The 22,139-nt window shown below is 35.9% G+C and overlaps 2 protein-coding genes across 4 annotated transcripts; one reads left to right on the top strand and one right to left on the bottom strand.

The window, feature by feature from the left end:
• The first annotated feature begins 176 nt into the window (after positions 1-176).
• LOC117116876 (chromobox protein homolog 1-like) lies at positions 177-7,389 on the top strand. 2 transcript variants are annotated; one of them, XM_033260985.1, is made up of 6 exons: positions 305-323; positions 1,340-1,396; positions 2,083-2,246; positions 4,428-4,596; positions 5,597-5,730; positions 6,621-7,389. In XM_033260985.1, exons 2-6 carry the CDS (start codon positions 1,388-1,390, stop codon positions 6,760-6,762), a joined length of 618 nt encoding a protein of 205 aa, XP_033116876.1. In that variant the 5' UTR covers positions 305-323; positions 1,340-1,387; the 3' UTR covers positions 6,763-7,389. The 2 variants fall into 2 exon arrangements, with proteins under 2 accessions (XP_033116877.1, XP_033116876.1); XM_033260986.1 differs by lacking the exon at positions 1,340-1,396 and having other exon boundaries at positions 177-323.
• A 3,625-nt stretch (positions 7,390-11,014) lies between these two features.
• Positions 11,015-20,604, bottom strand: LOC117116926 (cell surface glycoprotein 1-like). Of its 2 annotated transcripts, none has more exons than XM_033261065.1 (6): positions 20,450-20,604; positions 17,534-17,653; positions 16,690-17,018; positions 15,409-15,481; positions 15,085-15,195; positions 11,015-14,435 (listed from the first exon to the last, which is right to left on the bottom strand). In XM_033261065.1, exons 1-6 carry the CDS (start codon positions 20,502-20,504, stop codon positions 13,222-13,224), a joined length of 1,902 nt encoding a protein of 633 aa, XP_033116956.1. In that variant the 5' UTR covers positions 20,505-20,604; the 3' UTR covers positions 11,015-13,221. The 2 variants fall into 2 exon arrangements, with proteins under 2 accessions (XP_033116956.1, XP_033116957.1); XM_033261066.1 differs by having other exon boundaries at positions 16,690-17,015.
• Between the last annotated feature and the right edge of the window lie 1,535 nt (positions 20,605-22,139).

Below are 22,139 nucleotides of genomic sequence, written 5' to 3'. Positions count from 1 at the left end.
CACACCACCATCGAAAATTACACCACGAGGCCCACGTGTTTTCGAGATGTGTCATATCCGTTTTTGAAAATTTGGCAATATTTTTTGTTTCTTAGTATAAATTTATAATAATTTATATGACAATAAATATAGAAGAATGAATTTATAAAATATAATAACGTAATTTCATAAATATTTATTTTTATTTATTGTCTGCAAAATTATTAAAACGCTTATGAATTGTATAGCCGTTGAATTCATATTAAGGTCTATGCAAATGAAAGGTTATTGATTTGCGCAGTATCTTTCGAAGAAGGAGTAAGTTTCCCGCCGTAGTTTTTGAGGTAATTTTATTGCTCAGTTGTTTATTTTATAATTGTAATAATTATAGTTCATCCACCGTTTTGTATATTTTAATCTATAATTTGGTTGCTAATACCTATAGTGAATGTGTATATTTAAGTGAATATTTAGCAAAATGCTGTCAAACAGGCCTGGGCCCTAGGGCCCCTAGGCCCTGCCGTGTAGCCTAGGTAGCTTATCTTGTTGGTCAATCACAGTTCACACAGAACAGATTTTTGTCTTTCTTTTCTGTGTGTATACTGTGGTACAACATAACATGGCGTGCTTGAAGTGGAGTTGAATAGCTTGGTGGTTAAGATGCTTGCCTTCCAATCCCAGGGTCTTGGGTTCAATTCCTGCCAGTTGCAGGATTTTTTCTCATGACATAATAATGACTCCCTAAAATTCATATTGAGATTTAGTTTGTGAAAAGCATCGTGTGTGTATGTTTGACTTGTGTAAGGGATTGTCACCTACAAGTAGGATAGTGATATATTCGCTCTTGACAATCCTTGGCACATGTATTGTGTGCCTAAAGAAAAAGAAGAAGCTTGTTGGCCATCTTGGCCTTGCCTAGATGAGCTAGGCCTATATAAAGTTAAATTGATCTTGATAGTGTAACTCCGGCTGGAGTATCACTCAATGTTTGAATAGTGGCTACAGGGGAGGCCCTAGGCCTAGTAGTTGGCAATTTGCTTGGAAAAGGCAACAGAATTATTTTCTGCTGTTGCTGCTGTGGTTAGCGATGAGCGATCCGTAGGTCTAGGCCTAGCCTAGCTCTTCTGATTTTTGTTTTGTAGTAGTATGAAACCTTTAGAACTTAATTGAATGTTCAAAACAAATTTTCTTATTGATATCTTGGAATGGATGCCGATATGGATGATCACCCATTAGGCCAGGTTGTTATTAGAATGGTTTTATGTTAAAACAGTACTTCTCCTTGATCATTGATTGATGATAGTGAATTATTTTGATTGATGCTTAAATGTTATAATAATGACTCATTCACACTTCACAGCAAACAATACAGACAAGTGTTCAACAAGAGGGATCTGATTGAAAAGAAATGTCAATTGTTATGCATAACTTGAACTAACGGTCCGGCGTAAATATGTAGCCATAGGAATTTCTGTACATATTTTGCCGATAATTAGGCCTTTGCCTGTTAATTATGCAATAGTTACGATTCTGTACACTATATTTTCCTAGTGATTTTCTGCCCAAATTTGAGTATAGTTAATGAAAATTGATGGACGAATCCCGTTTTTATCCACATTGCGCCCATGATGTGTCCATTCTCGAGTCAAGACCTACATTATTACTTGGACACGTTCATGTCTACCTGCACATGCCCAAAAAGACAAAATGACAAATTTCGGTCATGTCAAATTAACGACCCCTATTCAGTCCTGTGGTACACAATGGGTGCATTCGTGAGCCATTGTAATCAGGGAAAAACTTAATTACGATGGAAATGTGTGCAGCAGGTTAATTAAAGTACTGTAAACTACATGCATGTATTGTCAAGCCTTCTGATGGGATAATGGAAAAGATCGATTGGATACATCAGAGTTCACGAGTCAATTCAAATCGAAAGTAATGTCACGTTCAGATTGATCAAGAAATAAATTAATTTAAGGTGTCTCGAGTGGCATGAATAAAGAATTTCATTGATAGGTTATTTGAACAAATTCAGTCAAATTAAAACCATCAAAACTGATTATTATTAAGGCTATTTTTTTTTGTGATTATTTCTTGTAGACGTTGAAAAAAATATACAGTATGGGAAAGGTTAAAGATGAGCCTAAGGTTGCTGCCGATGAAGGAGACGATGGAGAAGAGGAATATCAGGTGGAGCGTGTTATTGAGAAAAGAATAAACAAGGGAAAAACAGAGTACTATCTTAGGTGGAAGGGGTACTCGGAGTAAGTAGATATTCTTCCAATAACATAAATCAATTTTTAGTTGGATGAGCAGTTTCTCGATCTAATATTTTTAAAAAAGGAGAATGAGGCCTTTTTAACCAATAACATAAATCAATTTTTAGTTGGAAGGCAATCTAGACAGACAAAGAAAGGGTAGTTATCATGCCTGAATCTAGTATCTGAGAGGCATCTGTAGTTTAATATATTTATTTATTTATTTATTTATTTATTTTAATATTTCTGAGCATTAAAGAAACCTTTTATGTGGCCCTCTACAGTAGGTCTATAATGCTTCAACTTGTTGTTTTAGGTCAATTGGTGAAGTAATCAATGGCTGCCATCTATCTTGAGTGCCATGGGAGCTGGCTGTTTTTGATTCTTGAAATAATATGAAAAGTAGGATTTTGTGAACCCATTGAGTCTTTGGACAAGTAGGACATTGCCCCCTTCCTTTCCCCCCCCCCCAATGCTCTGAGTTCATTTCAGCCAGTGCCATCCTTACTATCATTGAGAACATCTAAAAAATTTTTTCATTTTTAATTCCCCCCCCCACCCTGGACAACGCATTGTCGTACTACAATGGCATAAACCTGTACTGTACGTACAGTACCTATAATCCAGGCTTGTTTTTCAAAATAAACCTTGTACTGTATATTAAATATTTTGTTTCTACTACATGGTGTTTCTGAACAACAAAACAAATGTAATGCTTCGTGTGTGTCATTTAAAGCCAGGCTCTGGAAGAAAAAATTTTTTTTGATATGTTGTACAACTGATTTTTCTAAGATACAAAAAGCATGTTTGGCAAAAATCTTGCAAAATGGTTAATGAGATGCAGATTTTTGAATATTTGAAAACTGGGGGGGAAAAGGAGTGTAACCACACTTTTTTTTCCCACCTTTTTCTCCCCACCTTTTTCCTCCGGTTTTATATATTCAAAAATCTGTATCTCATTAACTGCTTGCACATTTTTCGTCAAATATGATTTTTGTGTCTAAGAAAAATCTGTTTCTACAACATCAAAAATGGCTTAAAGTTGGTCTTACACTATGAAAGTGAACTCCACTTTAGGAGTCGTTCACAATTATCAATGTTTTCAAAAGTGTACAAACTACTCTTTTTCGGTACCCCCTTCCTCCCCTCTGAAAGGGTACAAAAAAAATGTTGATTTTGCAAAAACATTCTCCATGTTTGTGTGATGTCAACTAAAGAAACATACTTAGTTGCTTAAAAATGAATATTATATCCATGGTAACATAATTTTACCATTATTTTACATATTGCATGTTATTTTGAATCAACATTTTCATGCATTATGTAGAGTGAACAAATTTGTCTACTTCCCCCCCCCCCAGCCTACTGTTTGTACACTTGTGAAAATGTTGATAATGTTGCACGACCACATATAATACTATAGATCAAAATTCAGTATTATTGATCTAGTTCAAATATAGTAAGAAAAAATAAAAAAGATCAGTGTCAGCGTAGCTTGATATAACAATGGGTATCTATCACTCCTGTCAGGTAAAGGCTTCCATTACAGTGATCCATCCACCTCAAGTTAAAATGACCATAAACTATGATACAGTTTAGTGGGTATTTTTAATTTAAGATTCCTAATATTATATGGAGAATTGCTAGTTATTGTGAAATTAAAAAAGGTTCTTTTGATACTTTTTGACTCCACTTATAAGTAAAATATTTTCATTGTAGGCCTTGTGAGATTATTCAAGTAAAGAATCATTGATATTAAGATAATTGTGAAATTTAATTCAAACTTATTTATCCAAAAGGAAATTACATTGAAAAAAGTCATTGCTCATAAAATTACAACAAATATTAAATATACATCAATATGAAATATGAATACAAATGAAAATACAGAATTATTAAGTTATGAAATACAGTTTAACTTGCCAAGTCGACTTTGCCTAAGGCCATGTAAAATAAAATAATTAGTTCGCATCCGCTCCCATCATGCCAAAGTGTTGTGTTTTCCATTAATTAACAATCTGTAAGTCAAATTTGATCTAGAGTAAGTCAAACAATTTTTCAATGCCATTTTGGATTCGACTTAAGCAAGTTCAACTGTGGATACAAATAATTAGAATTTTTGTGATAACATTACTAATAATGAAAATAATGTAAATATTTTTTTGTTTTTGTTTATTACATTTACAGTAGTGACAATACATGGGAACCAGAAGAGAATTTAGACTGCCCAGATTTAATCAAAGAATTTGAGGACAAATTGAAAGCCAAAAACGAAGCCGCCGCTGCTGCTAAGAGGAAATCTGGTGTAAATGGTTCAGAAGAGACAGTACAAACAAAAAGAAAAAAGAAGGAAGAGGTTTGTGGTTAAAATACTTGACCTCTAATGGTTCTGGGTTCAAAATCCAGTGACACCAGGAAATTTTCTTGTGGTTAAAAAAAAAATGTCTTGCTTCTTTAGACTTACAGGTGTTGCACAGCAGGATTTCTAAGCATTCTGATCCCGCTCTAGGCCCTCAAGTTTTCACCTTCTTAAATACCTAGATTGTGGATTTCACTCCGACACAACTTCCATAGATTCTTGTTTATTATATATATTGATCATTTAATAAAACAATCAAGCACTGTGTTGACTTTTAAAGCTGAAAACGATGTCTGAAAGAAAAGTAAAATTTGTCGCATGCACATGTGTGAAGCCATAAAAAACACTGAATTTTAAGAGGCCCGTTAGAGGGCCTCCTTCAGTTGAGAATTACATAGTACTGTATAGTATGGTATGTTGTGTTGTATGCATGCTAATAACAGTTACAATTCGAGCAGATTTTTTTTAAATTATTATTTTTCACTTCACTTTTTATGATTTCATCACCTTGATTTTACGTTCGTAAAATCGGGAATTTGTTAAATCGGGGTTCGTAATTCAGGGTTTCTACTGTATTGTGCATCTAATTTTTCTATACTCGAAAACCATTTGTTATAAAAAAAATTTAAAAAAAAACCCAGAAGCTGTTAATGAGATTAAGAATTTTTAATATTTAAAAACTGGGGAAAAATGAGATTCAGATTTTTTAATATTTAAAAACTAGGGGAAAGGTGGTAACACCCCTTTTCCCCAGTTTTTAAATATTCAAAAATCTGTATCTTATTAACCGCGTCTGAGTTTGTTGTCAAATATGAAATTTATGTCTTAGAAAAATCAGTTGTTTTCCTCCTAAGCCTGTCTTTAATGCTAAGTTCCATTTTAAAAAATCCATAAAATAGAAAGTGAATGACATAGTTGATATATTAATTGTTCATTGTTTAGATCAATACTGATTGATATGATATGACAGTAATTAATATGCTGCATTGTTTTACAGGCGTCAAAAAGGGATGAAGATATGTCGTCAACCAGCGGTGCCAAGAAAGCCACTGGGTTTGAGAGGGGATTAAAGCCCGAAAGAATTATTGGTGCAACAGAATCAAATGGGGACTTGCTTTTCCTCATGAAATGGTAAATATGGCCTTCCTCTAATTTTTTTTATTATTTTACGTATTATTGTTTATAGCTGAACCTCTCGTACTGTAAGCGACCATGAGGGGTGGTTACACAAGGAGGTTCAGCAGAAAATACAAATGTAGCGGTGCCAGGTACTCTTGTTTATTCACAAAAGAGGCTGTATAGTACATCAGGGTAACCCCTGTTTCTCTCGAAAGATGTACTAGGCTCATGAACACGAGCTAATTGTGTACACTGGGCTTACAATTTATAGGCCAGCGTGCAGGGTTGTAGCTGTAGAAAACTAAGTGTGGGTGATAGACATTTTAAGGGTGGGTGGGTGAGAATATTGCTAAATCCTAAATAATAAGAGTGAATTTTAAGGATGGAAAAGTGGGATAATAAGGGTGGGTGGAGGGCCATGAAATTAGCTTTAGACTGGGTGGAAAACTTCAAGGCTGGGTTTCCCCGCCCACCATAACTACATCCCTGAGCGTGCCACTCAAACCAGCACCGGTATTACAGCTGTAGGTTTCTGCCGCCCTTCCCTTAACCGCTTTGCCATTAAACTCGCTGACTTGTTATAGTGAGACTCCAGAGGAAAACAATTTTTTCATGTTGTTCGACAGATTTTTGAATATTTTAAAAGGTGTAAAAAAGAACTGTTATGCCTCCTTTTTCATTCCAGTTTTTAAATATTAAAAAATCTGTATCTTATTCACCATTCCCCAGTTTCTCGTCAAACAACTTTTTTCTGTTTTATAAAATCTGTTCTACAACATATCAAAACGTTTTTTTCCTCCGGAGCCCAAGTTTAAAGAAACAACTTGTATAATTAATATCAAATGTTGAGACTAAAATGAAATTGACTCTAGTAATTACAACTTGTTTTTCCTTGGTTTCAGGCAAGGAAGTAATGAGGCGGACCTGGTGCGTGCCAAAGAGGCGAACACTAAATGCCCCCAGATTGTGATATCATTTTACGAAGAGCGACTTACCTGGCATGAAGAGGACAAAGATAAGACAAGGAAAGCTAAGGAAACGTAAAGAAACAAAAAATGACATTAGGCCAAATAAAAAAATATACTTGTTAAGCGTCACCTGCTCGCCCCTGATTTTCTAGCCGGCTCTTTTTTTTTTGAAAAAAAATGATGAAAATCAATTAAAAAATGCCGATAATTGGCGGAAAATGATCATTTTTATTCATCTTGAGTGCAGAGAACAAGCTGTGAAGTGCGACGTACGTAAGATTTAGTTTCTGTTATGGCCAGTTTCAGTCTTAAGTTTTGGCTTGCCAACCATTCATACAGTTATTGAAGCTAAGAAATGCTAGGCCAGACTAGGCTAGCAAAATATTCAATTCTTTGCTGTGGCAATTCATGGGCTGCGTATATAAATGATCCTAAATGTGTTTCTCAATGTTTAAAAAAGATGTACTGACTCAATTGTAGACTTTCTTTTATGTACAAGCCAAAACGGTCACATAAACTGAAACCGTGCAGAGATAAATCATGGAGCAAAAAAAAAAAAACAACCAAAATCAAAAAAAAAAAAACCCAAAAAACAAAAACGCGCCCGCACCCCCCCGCCCCTGAAAACTTTTGAGGGGGTGACGCTTAACAAGTATATTTTTTCATTTGGCCTTATTGTAAAAAATGGATTGTTTGTAAAAAATGTAAAATATGCTTTCACCACCTGGATGATATGTGAGGCTCTGTGCTGATTATGTTACATAGCATTGTCATTTTTTTCTATGATACATGTTCATGTGCTAGCAAAGCGAGTTTAAAGAGAAAGGAAATATAAATTTTGAATGCTTTGAGATATCAAATGCATTTTAGTGTTTCTCATACAAGTTCTGTACTGTACCAATAATCTGTCTCTTATACACATCTAGATGTGTATAAGAGACAGTTATAGGCCAGCGTGCAGGGTTGTAATGTTGTTTTGAATGGGATAATAAGACAGGGTGTTTTTTATTTATGGCTCTCTGTGACGAGTGTGGATAAACGCATAAATTCTGTAACGGTTTGGTTTGTAAAATTACAATCTGCATGAAATTCCAATAATTTGTTATACAGTATATGCTTGCCAGTGGCTATTGTTACACCAGTCTTAAAACTAATCCTCAATTTTGATTGGGTGTTATTGTCCTATTCTAATTTATACATACAATAAGATTCAATCAGAATTAAGAATAGATTTATGATTGGTGTAACAATAGCCACTGCCCAATGTGGTTTACCATGCATTGTTGATATTTAGCCAGAATTGGATTAAGCATGCACTTAATAATGTATCATAAGTATTATTGAATTGTTGATCAGGTCAACTTTAATATGTGTTCAACAGTGCTTCTTTTTGTCTTCCCTGGTATATATATGGTAATCTGTTCCTCCAGTGGTAAGTTGGAAATGATAACCCCGATTTTTAGATAGAAACTTTTTTACTGATGTGTTTTAGTTATTGCAAGTTATAGTTGACGAGCCTACTCTACTAAAGCAACTGTGAAATAATATGATTGTGTTTTTTTTTTTTATATGTGTGATGGTCTGTGATATAGGAAGCACTGTCTACACTATTGTAACAAACTTGTATGATTTGCCAAAAGATATTTGTCATATAAAATTTGATAGCTTTAGTTTAGTTCTGTAAAGTCTTTAACCTTATATATGTATACATACAGTAGATGTGATAATATTATTTCATTAGAAATGTCCTCTTAGATATATTTTTTTGTCTTTATTCTTCTGCTATTTTTTTAAAAACGGGCAAGTTGAATGAACTGTTTGTTTATGAATTATGTCTTATTCTTTGGTCACACTTTTACAGATAAACAGGAAAAAAACTGAGTTGTTTCAAGCACTTACCTTAATGTTATCATGAGTTGACAACAAATTAAAATATAGATTTACTTATTACGTCTTGTTCTTTGTATATAAATTAGGTGGTAACATACTCTGGTTAGTAGTGGCGCAGCAGTCAGAATATACGCTGTTTACATGAAGAAACTCCTTAACTGCTTAATAATAACATTGTTTCCATCCATGGTCCATGACTGTACTGTCTTAATTAAAATTTACTGCATGCACAATATGATACTGTAAAATTAATCAGATTAATTGGTATCAAATTTATCACCAATGTTCTTTAGATAACAATTATTTATCCACAAATGTTGCAAAGTAAATGTAGTGTGTAGTTGCTTTTTATTTGTACAAAAAAATAAAAAATAAATAAAATTTGAATCAAAGAAAAAAAAAGCATTCGAAAGTTTGTTGTACAATGTCTGTTTAGTTTTCCCAGCAATTCTTTTACTAATGTAAATGGAAGGTTTGAAAACATACGGATAACCACCGCTAATGGCATACAAAGCATATTACTGTATCATGGAATTAAGTAGTATGCTGTAATACTATCTTACAGTATAATGGGAATATTTTCTTTTAAAGAACTGGTTGTCATGAAATTAAATACAGCACTGTATTTTAAATTCTCCCATCTGTACCATAAAATCAGTGTTGGCTCCAGGAATTTGTTGACAAGCGGTTCAATAAGTCGGCAAACAAGGGACCACCTGGAGCAATGTTGCGCAACCCGTGGTTCGTAGACCACTTGGTGGTCTGCCCAAAAGTATTGGCAGTCTGTCAAATGCCGAGAGTCCGACGGTGTCCCGCAAAAAATGGTCAGCTAAAAGTTGAGTTGTCTGCCGTCTTGTGGCCTGTGAATCCACACAAAAACATTTAATTACATTGCTTTCACACTGCCTTGCCGCACATATTATTACAATATTGGGTTTAGTTTTATTGGCGTTGCCAATCTTACATGGGTCTCGCATGCACTTTTTGACGTTTCCGCTGAAGTAGCCATTACTCCACCTTTGTTTTTTCTTCTATTGTCAACATTTTGCTTTGTAAAATTTTCGAGTTAATTTCCCAATGACGTATCATTTTTTTGCCTTTAACCTTCAGCATTTAGGCCTACTCATTGAATATGTTGCGCTTAAAAACCTTACTGCAGACAGTAGCAAAACTTTTTTTTTTAATAATTTAAGCTGTTAGTGTGGCTTAACGTGTGGCAACTACTGGCTTAAATTGTGTTCTCCATCTACTGTATGTCAAAACTTTAAAAAGTGATTCTACTATTACATGTAGTCAGTAAAGGTCTGATTGACTGAATATTAGTACACGATGTAAGGAGTGGTCCCCTGGCCCAGAAAGGTTGCATAACACTGACCATATAGAACTGTTCTATTTTCTCTATGCACTGACTGAGCCTCAATCAGGTCACAGAATATTCTGGCTGCGCTACTGAACCTTGCGGCCAAACTTCGGACCATGGACCTATTTAATAGGATTAGTAGATAACAGTTGGTACATAAATATTCAGTTTAAATACAAAAAAATACGTGACAATCATTGGTCATTTGTTTGAAATTTAAGAAATCAAAGTTATACACAGAGAACAAAGTTAATCTTTCACTGTTTATTGTGCTTATCATTATTGATCACCACATTGAATGCCCAAACATCATTATTAAATATAGGTCTATGCTCTTTAATTAGTTGCTATCACGCAGGCCTATTTATAAATCACATTATTCAGATTGACCTCGGCGCCAGCATATCTTAAGTTTTTATTATTATTATTATTATTATTATTATTATTATTATTATTATTATTATTATTATTATTATTATTATTTCTTTAATAACGTACATCGTAGTCGATCATTTTATAGCAATAATTTAAAGAGCCTGTTATCGATTCATCATATGGCAAATCCGTGCGACTTTTTAATTAGAATAAAAATTAATTTGGTAACACAAACTGGCAGGTTTCTGGAGCCGAATGATCGCATCAAGCATTATGGCGCTATACTAAAGAACACAGGAGCGCCTAACGTTAAGATTTAAAGTGGGAAATAATAAAATAAACCATTTTATTTATTTCATATTCAATCCTCAACAATCAGAGAGAAATTCCCACCAACTTCATAATTATAAGCTCAAACGAAGATAAACTTCATAAAATTTCATCCGAACAATTTACATTATTAAATGTAACTGCTTTATATTGGCCTATATTGTAAAAAAAAAAACCAAAAAAACAAAAAAAAAAACGTGTATACTTTTTACAAATTCGGCCAAATATAGTTTGGCCGTGACTTTTCTACTTTAGGGCCGGCCCGAGTCCCCACTAAATAAAAAAGAGAAATATATAAATATGGATAAAAATGGAACATTTTAATCAATTTAGGTCTTAAGTGCCATTTCCGACCATCTAGAGGTGTCCCCCCCGTATTTCGAATTCCTGGATCCGCCACTGTCATTTCAACAATTTTCAGGCATCTTCTTAAGTGACTTTGCATTGCGGACGAAAAGTGACATGAACTTACATTGCCGACGAAAAGTGAAGGGTCCAACCCCCTTAAAAATATGTCGAGGCAACGTGGCCCCCTGTCCTTCTCCCATGATCTGCAGCCATGTATCCGCTAAGCTATTCAACTCCACTCCATTTAATTTTCCTTTAAAAGCTAAACCCAACAACAATTAAACTATGAAATCCGACAGTGACGAAATCAGACATTTCCTACAATCTTGTCGGGCATTAATGAGTGTTTAATTGTTGGCAAATAGAGGACCCCTGTTAGCATACTGTAAACATAGACACGGTTTGCTAGATTGTTCTGAGGATTTCTACCAGGTTTGCAGTGGCGGCGCCAGGATGTTTCCGTCGTGGCGGGGGTTCAGGAGTGAAAGCCGTGGTAAAATCCAGGGTGTGGGGACTGGTCTTACCCCTCTTCTCTAAAGAAACTGGACAATTTTAATCTTTCTAACACGTTTTCGAACGTATTTTACCCCAAATATTTTAAAAAGCAAAAAATAGAATTCTTTTTCTTGTTTAGTCACGTGTCCGACGATTCTTGTCTGACGGAGGTGTTTTCCCGTGTGACGATGGGGGCGGGACGAAGATTTCCCCGTCGCTTAAAATGATTCGAAAGTGGCCCCCGATTGACAATTTAGGGGTTTCAAAGGCTCATTTAATCGATTTTAGAGCCTATTAATATGTACATTTGTTTTCTCCTCGACGAATTGTGGTTTTCCACCCCGACAGGATGGAGGGTGGGGCGCTGGCACCACCCATGAGGCCTATACATCTCTTTCCAATCAAAGATCAAAGGGACGAAGGCTTTCATGGTCTTTAGCAGCTTTAGTAATTAGAAAAATAATATATAGATAAAATATTAGTCTTCAGAGAAAAGTGTCTGTAATTGGAATAATATATTACAGTAGTTACAGCACCAAGAGAGACTATGGGACGCCAATTTAATGTGAGTATACGGCACGCATTGAGCGCATTAATATAGTTTATAGGACATATATTTGAGTGTTGCCCTTCATCAGAAAGTAAATGTAAAAACAACATCGTAGACGCTATTTACTATGCACTTCTTTATAAATTATTAACCAGTTTCTTTATCCTTTGTGATTATATCAGTTTGATTATCCACTTAATAAGTGTGGTTGGTACTACTAACCATCGAAACAAACATTATATTGGAAATGAAATCATAAAGTAAACAACTTTACACACACATTAACAAATAATCCATAAAACAAATAACATAATGCAAACGGATGCATCTACTTGATAAGTAGTCACTTATGGAGGGAAAGCGGAATTTCATGTAAAAATATGTCCAAAGTCAGTACCCGTTAAGAACCACTGACTTTGGACATATTTTTACATGAGTAGGGATGGAAAAAACAATTAAATCATAATTGATTTAAATTATACTAAGTCGATTCAAAGAAAGGGTGTTGAATTTATGTATAATATGTCCGTTGGTGCATTAGTGTGATCCCTGTGATATGATCATTGGCGTAACAAAGAGTCCTGGGCCTCTTGTAAGGCTCCTTCAGATCCAACTCCCCTTCCTGGTGGCTCCTGTAGAGCCCGGCTGGGACATAGGACTTCTGTGGAGTGTTTTTGTTTTTGTTTTTTTTTTCATTTTATGGGGAATATTTTGATGTTTTTACTCATTTGTTGCTCCTTTTAAAAAACGGTTCCTCGGCCGATTTTGGACAAGAGAATATCCCTATTCCCTGGCTTAAGCCAATGAGGCTTCTTCTAGCGTTTACGCCACTAGGATATCATCAAATAGCACATGCTATTTCTGGTCATACCTATTAGATTTCAATACTAGCCCCAACCATGGTGGGGCTGATGTACGTAGATGGACTCTCTCAATCTGTATATCGACTCAAAATTGCTGATGCCATACCACTAAGACACCTTGCGTTCCAAAATTAGTAAATATATTGGACAAGCAATATTTCGAAATATTAGCCTGTCATTGTTTATCACTATTTTAATTACAAGACTAATGTAAGAAGGCCTGTGAGTAGACATTTCCTTGAAAAGGTGGGTCGCCATTGTTAGGCTGATTGCTAAGAAGGGTCCCTGGGAATTAATTCTGGGAAGCCTACTCAAGCTAGAATATTAGAGGTGCTCGTCAGGTTTGTGTTGGGTTTTGGGCGATGGATCTTCGATCGACTGTGCCTTGGCTTGAGCTGGTGATGTCCCGATTGACTGAGATGGTGTTGAGTCACATGGCTTTGGCAGCTTATTCTTTTGTAGTGATGGTTTTGGCTTGACAATTGGTGGCTTTCGAGACATTTTTGGTGAAGATGTTGGGCTCATTAGTGAAGGTTTCCTTCTAATAGCATTTTTAAGATCTTCTTGGAATACGTCTCGAATTGGTTTACTCGAAGGAATTGGAGCTGATGTTTTACGGTTCATAATGTTATCAGATAAGGTATGATCGTCTGGAGGCATGGGAGCTGAGGGTTTGTTCTCAATTTTTGTTGAACTAGCAGAGGTCTGGTCATCTGGTGGCATCGGAACTGAGAGGTTGTTCCGAATGTTTGTTGAAGTAGCAGGTACGCACGGTTTTGAATCTGGAAGCATTGGAACTGATGGTGTGTTCACATTTTTCGATGAACTAGCAGATATGGTCTGTTCATCTAGAGGCATTGCAACTGAGTGTTTGTTTGTTAAACTAGCAGGTAAGATTTGCTCATCTGGAAGCATTGGATCTGAGGGTTTGTTCACAATGTTTGTTGAACTAGCAGATAAAGTCTGGTCATCTTGAAGTGTTACTAGAATGTTAGGCTTATTCGGGCTAAGCTCGGGTTTAGTCAGCATAGGATCTCCATTTGCATTAAAGAGAGGTTTGGTTTTGTTCGAAGTAGACTTACTCCCCTTGTCCACCGTTGCGTAAAGTTCGCCCACATTCTGCTGTGATTCCTTTGGGACAATCGGGACATCAACTTTAATTACACGTGTCTTAATTTTAGCTGCAAAAGACTGGAAGTCTGACTGACCTTCACCTTTGGATATTATTTGAAGATTATCAGGCGTCGGTGGAGGTGGGTAGGACGGAGGCGGTGGTATAGAATCCTCGTCAATTAGGTTGTCCGATGCACGCCTGGGAGGTAGGGTTGGAGGAATAGATGTATGAGATATTGTCGGTTGATATTCTATTTCAGGTATATCAGCGTAAAGATCCTCATCTTTCAGGTCACCGGATGGTCGACGGGTTTGTTGCTCTTCAATCTCATTATAAATATTTTTACCATGATATATATGTGTACTTTGGTTCTCATGGATGTCTGCATGATGGTCGTCTTGTGGCGGGCAAAGATGATTTGGATCTGAAAGTTACAAATATGTAATTAAAACATGTAATTAAAGATTCCGGGTTGAAATCCGGTTTGTGGACTTTTTTAATACTTTGCTGTATTGTATTTATCTTTTATGGGCGTCACATAAAATATTGGTATAATTTATTCTGGGGTCGACTTACGTCCCTTAAAAATTAGAAAATTCTGGGTTCCAATTACTTATTTAATAGTTTTTTGGAGTTATCTTTCATATTATATATTTACACTGTTATTACATTCTGATTATTTTAAGCAATGTGATTATTATTTCGCTGTTGACTTGATCATTCATTATTTCATTGTAATAATTAGTATATTGTATTTATTATGAATTTTGATAGAGTTGAACATTAATGCATACATTCATCAAAAATTGTAAATGAATGATATTTAATTGTGAATAAATGACCTTTGGTCAACAAAAGAAAAAAAAATACCTGCAAATTTCAGTTTACCGTTTCTATGTTTTTACTAGGTTTTAATTACCATAGGCTATATTTGTTAGAGTTTGTGAGTTTTTGCCAATATTGCATTTAATAAGCTTGGTGTTTTTAAATGTGTGTTACTTCCATGACGGGATAAATATTTAGGCTAAATTTGATATCTTTTGGATTTTCTATAGATTTCAGATTCTGCCTACCATTTTCTGTTGTCTCGTCCTCATCGAGTGGAGTTGCATACAAGCTGTCTTCATGTACCATTGTTCTTTCTTCCTCCTTTTCTTTGTTTATCTCTTCGTCCTCATCACTATCTGAAGAAAATAATGTTGCCATAACAATACCGTGTCACTACATATAATATCATTCATTTCGTTAAAGAAAAATGAAAAATCACAAAGACAACAAAGACAACATGAAAAGTATTTGCGAAAAAGGAGAGCTCCACCAAACCGACTGGTTTGCCGAACTACGAAACGGCATTGTCTAACTGTATATGATAAAACGTTTGGTGATGAAATTCTTACCAGTTGGTTTGTTGGTCGCTATTCGTACTGCCGTAATCCACGCCACCAATGCTGGCTCATCTTCGGTAAAGAACTATAGAAAGATAGTGAAATATTGGCGAACAGCAAGTCACATCATTGACGTTATCCTCATGATCATCCTCATATCATCATCATAATCACTATCATCATCATCATCATCATCATCATTATCTTCATCATCACCATCTTCATCATCATCATCATCATCATCATCATCATCATCATCATCATCATCATCTTCATCATCATTATCATCATCATCATCATCAATGTCACTGTCATCATTGTCATCATCACCACCACCACCACATTCGTCACCATCCAGAAGCGAATCCAGAGATGTCCGAAAAGGGGGGTGGGGTGGGTGCGAATGTGGAACCAATCGACATAACACTACCCTAGGGGGTCTGGACGAATGCCCCCGCGAAACCTTTGTTTTCTACACGCCCGAAAATAACCTCTGAGGCGTTTTGGGTGATCATTTTATTCTTTTTCTTTCTTTCTTTTTCTTTCTTTTCTTAACTTTCCAAAAATTCGTCCAAAAGTGAGAAGTTGGGCCGACCCCCCTTAAATCCGCCCCTGCCATCGTTGTCATGCTATCACTGCCACCAACATCGTCATAATCCTCACTATTAGTGCCTCTATCAGTAGGCCTCATCATCGATGCCATATCGCATACACCTCCACCATCATCGTCATCTTCTTCACCATTATCTATCAGTATCATTATTAGACCTTCATCGTCGTTTTAAGTCTGACGCTAACATCCAGTGGTGTATCTAATAGTCTTAAAATGGGAGACATGATTGGGGGTGGGTGGGGGGCTCGATGATTAAAAGAGAGTGGAAGCGAGCTCGCAAAATTAGGCGATACGGTACGCCGTATGAAAATCACCTCGGAGGTGATTTTCATGTATCGTAAGCGTATTTTTTTGCTCCGAACAATTCCAGTGGGAGGAGGGCAAGTTTTTGTTTTTGTTTTTTTGTGTTTTTTTTGGAGATGCACCGCTGTTAACATCACCGACTGATATCATATCATCGTCATTATCATCGCCTCACCGTCGTTATTGTTGTACTATCAACATCATCATCATCGTCGTCATATGTCATCGTCCTTGTCATTACTACATATACAGTATCATAATCATCACCGTTTTCATCATTAGGCCTATATCATTAACATTGTCGCCTTCATCGTCATTATTGCCATCACCAGTATCACCGTCGTAGTCATCATAATTATCAGCATCATTAATAATACCTGGTAATATCGCTTTGTTGGATGGATCAATTCAAAAGCAAACTCTTTCTTTTTGTCGTCCTGCGTAGCTGGCCTGACGTCATATCCGTCCAGTACAATGGCCCCCGCCTGCTTCTTGTCTCCCATCTTCTTATAATAATACATCACGTTAGCTTTTATCACACAAAATCGAGTGTTCTTTTGTAGTCCAAATCCGTGTTGCTGCTTCTTCAGGAGGCCAACCTTCGTCGAATTTTTTAGTTGTAGCGCAGGTATAGGACCTACCTCGTCGATGCCTTCTTCTTCATCAGGCAATTCGATACTGTCTGCATCAACATCAATATTACCTGCTTAAAAATATAGGTAGTCTCAATATAAACTTTACCTTATAGTACAATACAAGATAATACAATACAGTATAATATAATAGGCCTAATGGAAATAATTTTTAAAATAATTATATTAAACTGTTGAAGATACAATAAATAATAATAATAATTATTATTATAATTATAAAAATAATAATAATAATTATAATAATTATTATTAGATATACTGAGAGTCATATTATTTATTGCAGTGTTTTTATGGTATTATTTATTATTATTATTTTCATAATTTTGAAAACAACTAATCTCGTCAATAGGCCTACCAGGGGCGGATCCGCACTTTTCAAACAGTGGTAGGGCACCAAATTCAGAATAGGAAACTGGGGGAGCAGGACATGGCGAAGGGGCCGGAGGCCCAATTGAAACATTTTGTATTTCTATTCTATTTTTACTTATTAATTCAATTCATGAAATTGGTATGTATTGTATGTATTTTTTTGTGGGGGGTGGGGGGATCCGCCTCTAATGCAATTTACCTGAAATACGATTGAGTTTCTTCAAAAGTTCTTTAATTGAAGCAACGATACAATTCTTCTCATTTACATCCTTCTTTAAAGAAATACGTTTTAATGTAGTAGTCAGGAAAATTTCCACTCCTGGAGAAATAAATACCAAACATTTTTTAATAGGTCATTATTAAACATAGTAGTAGTTCATTATTAAAGAAGAACTTTGCTTATAGGCCTATATTGTTTTAGACAAAATTAAAAAAAAACAACAAAAAAACATGTAAAGCAAAATTTTAATAGTAGGCCATTATAAAATATGAACTTTACTAGTGAGTTAAGAGTTATTCATCAATTCATCAAATAAAATTTGTAAATGGCAGCCAATGGCTGAAATAAATACAATTGTACATAAATACATATAAAAAATAACAATCAAAAGTTAAAGTTTAAAAATAGTCAATAAAATGCATACGGTATTATATAAAAAAATTCCACAAAAACGCTCAATAAACATAAAAAATTTACTGTTAAAAAAACCCCACCAATATTAGATTTGATAACACATACAATGTAATTGCTCTGAATAAAAAAACAATAAATATTTGCATCAATGTTCTAAACTCAATCAACTTTAACTTTAACGTTAGTACTGTAACGCGATAGCTCCGCCCCTTTTGTAAACAAATCGAAATACTAACGTACGTCGAGCACGTAAAATCCTAAAATTAAGGCACTCCGCAATAAATTATGACGTCATCCGTTAACGTTAAGGTTAACGTCGTGCGGCGAAAACAACCTGCTAACGTAGGTCGAGCACGTAAAATCTTGAAATTAGTGTACTCCGCAAGCAACACAAGATAATAATTTTGACGTTATCCATTAAGGTTAACGTCGGGCGACGAAAACCTATACTTCCTGAAAGTAAAACTTTTGTATATGGCCTACTTATCAAATATGTAAATTGAACTTTGGCACATAATGTCATAGAGCGAGAAGAATGTATTGTTTGAGGAAATAATCAGACCTAACCAAACATGAACATGTATATGTACTTCCTTTAAAATTTGGAGTACAATTGTATTATATATATTTATATTTAAATTACAGTACAATTGTATATATATATATATATATTTATATCTAGATGTGTATAAGAGACAGTAATATAATAGGCCTAATGGAAATAATTTTTAAAATAATTATATTAAACTGTTGAAGATACAATAAATAATAATAATAATTATTATTATAATTATAAAAATAATAATAATAATTATAATAATTATTATTAGATATACTGAGAGTCATATTATTTATTGCAGTGTTTTTATATTTAAATGGAATATTATTAGTTTTAGTCTATCGTGTTTTTGTGATTAAAAACTAAATGTCCAGAATACGAGTTGAAAATGTGTTTATTTGACCATGAAAATGTCCCTGTCGCCTTAATAATAGGGGATATACCATTATAAATAGCGGTTGGCCGTAGACCTACAGAGTTTAAATATTTCAACTCGTTTTACTCGGAAATTGTCGCCTTAATCTCTTTATGGTGCCAGTTCCAAATTTAGAATATGATCAACGGTATCGAAAGCATCTCAATTATATATTGATAATGATAATAAAAACCGGGCCAAATAAAAACAATTATTGTGTTGGCCACGCCCGATCGACCCAAAATGTACTAAATTAAGTTTCGGCATTTTTTTTTACAACAAAAAATATGTATTTTTTTAATGAGCTAAAATGCTGGAATAGGCCTATCCAATTTTCAGGCAAAAATGAGGGTAAAGGTAAAGGTAAAGGTAGGAGAATAACCCATAACTTGCAGCGTCATTGTGCTGAATTGCGTATGGGCGTGGTCCGTGACTACCTAGCAGCCGTAAAGAGGCGCTTCTTGGTAGATACATGTTCACATCATTCCACAACGATCACCCCCACCCCAACCCCAATCCTAAAAATATGTGTGGGAGTTGCCTCCCGTGATCATCCCTTATGGGTTTTGAAAGGGGAGTCCCCTTCCTTTGAGATTTTTTAGAATTAGGCCTAGTAGTAGATGGCTAGACGCGCTTAGGTGACATCTGAAAAGAAGATAAGCTTAAAATAGAAAGTAGCCTTACTACAAGTAACATGTGTACATGAGAAGCACACACAAAGGACGAGTAATTTTTTTTTTACGGCCACCGAAGGCGGGAGGCTAGTCAACCTATTTACCCCCCTAGATTTAATTTTTCTCCGACGATCTGGCTGGAAATTAACCGAAATTGGGTGTGTGGGGGTCCAAGCGGGAGTCCAGAGGTCCGCGACGGGGGGTTCTTTGCCCCTGGACCCCCGTTAGCGCCGCTTCTGGTCTTAGGAGCAAATACATAAGGGAAAATGTCATTACATTCCTTAATTCCTTCATCCATTTCTAAACTTTTTATTGATCATTCAACAGAGGGGTCCAGAGTCCACCCCTTAGAGAATCAATATGATTTACGTGCCAGCGACAGGGAAAAACACTAAAATTTCTCAAAAAGCTTATATATAGGGCTTATACAGTTAAAAGTGGTTCGTTGTAGCCTACCCACGAATTAGAGGCGGTCCTAGTAGGAAAGTGCTCTAATTGGTCAAGGAAGTTTGGTGGATGGATGGAACGTGCGACAGCGAGTCTTAAATTTTCTACCCCAAGAAATGTGGAACTTTGGGGATTGGGTAGGAAGAGGTTGCGTACGCACTTGTCGCACGACCCCCCTGCGTAAATACGGTTCTAAAATATAAGCGGTTGGCGCAATGGAGTTACGAATCGGTCTCTCAACTTTGAGGTCGGGGATTCGAAACTTCCTGGCAACCTTGTCCTGGTTGTGTAGACAGTTTATTGCAATATTGCGCTATATACAAAATCCATTCCTGGCTAAATATTTTCATTTAAAATAATAAAATAATTTTTTAAATTATACAAACCTTTCAAAACTTCTTTCAATTCTTCCACAAGCTCAAGTTCAATTTCCACGAGCATAGCACTGGCTTGTTAGAAAATGTTGAGTCCATAGGCAGTGCAGATAGAATATTAAACATCACCCTTGTAAGGTCTAAATGTCTACCAGCATTCGAGTACTTTATTAGGTTATTTTCTCTGATAAGTAATTTCCTGGTTCACGAATTTATTTTTAAAACGCTTCTTTGGCTCCATTGTCGTCCAAAGTTTAATAAAACACGCACGTCGCTGTACGTCTATTGACGAGATTGCAGCGGCAGCACAATGTCTATATATGGTTGAATAGGCACATTTTTATAAACATGATCATTGGCCGGTTGTTTCATTACTTCCGTGAAGAATATCAATCGGTTACTAATCAATTTGCTTATTATTTCATACTGGCCTATTTGTTTTGTATCACCTAGTATAGTATTGTAGATGACTGTATATATAGTGACCGTTTTGAATACTGTGTAGGAGGCCTACCTTGACGTAGGAGCGCGGTGAAAGTTTTGACAGTATGTCACTACATAGGCCTACTCCTCTCTTTAACAGTACAGCTGGAATAATATTTTTAGATTTAGATAAGATATAAAAATGCCTCAGGAGCTCCACAACAATTATTGCATTGCAGTGGTTGCTTTAGAAAGATGTACTGACAGACAGAGGGTCCAACATGTCCGAAAGTGGGGCGAACCAAGGGGACGCGTAGAGCGACAATCAGTGTCACCCTAGAATAAAATCTCTGTTGGTACATGGGGAGCAATTGTATGGTTTAGGACGCCCAAAATTTCGCGTTTAACCTTCAAAATTAGGGATTGGCAATCAAAAGACTGTAACTTGTTTGGAACGGCAAATTAATATTTCAGTCTGACGGCAAGGTGTGACGTCGGACAACGGGGATCCATATAATACTTGTTTGACGGGGTTGGAGGACTACATTTACATAGACGAATTCAAGAATGGCGCCCTCCGTTGTCGACACCATTCTGGGGCAGCATGCCAGCGACAATAAAAACCCTCATGTTTGCGACCCGCCAATCAAATTGGCTAGAAAACAGCTTGTTTTTTTACGGTCCGATACCTATCATATGTAAAAAGTAACATTAAAACTGAGAATAATGTGGTTTAAAAGCAGTGCGTGGAGGGTTTTGGAAGCACGCTGGGAACATCAAAGTTTGGGTACGACCCTCGGTGTTAAATCAAAAATTCACTTTCGCCCTCCTGACCGGTTGTTATGCCAACCCCTGGTCTATGCCCTCCCAACGTAGGTCCGCTTCGCACGCAAAACGCACCACTCCATCAAAAATCCTGCCTACGGGCCCGAGATATATTTGGCAAAGAATATTCAATTAGGTTCCTTTTCGATGGAGGCTGTATATATATTCATGCTGAAGCTTTTAATAATACAGGTACTGATGTTTTAATAAAATAATGTTCTTAAAGGCTACTCCGTTTCCTGTTTTCTTTCTTTTTTAGGCACTTTACACAACAGGACGGGAAGACGAGTGGACGGTGCTTTTGTGCTCATCAGAGCGTGAAGACCACAGTAAACAATGGGGCGCTTAACCCGAATTGCCGTTCTCGACGGCTCCCCGTCCTCTTGCGTAAAGTGCCTATTATTTATATGAACACACGTGGACTCCTCTTCATGTTATATATATATATATATAT

The sequence above is a fragment of the Anneissia japonica genome, unplaced genomic scaffold (assembly GCF_011630105.1).
Source record: "Anneissia japonica isolate Jap-2015-1 unplaced genomic scaffold, ASM1163010v1 scaffold1302_len1884557_cov193, whole genome shotgun sequence".
In the NCBI taxonomy this organism is placed as follows: domain Eukaryota; kingdom Metazoa; phylum Echinodermata; class Crinoidea; order Comatulida; family Comatulidae; genus Anneissia; species Anneissia japonica.
This window is presented reverse-complemented; position numbering and strand designations above follow the sequence as displayed.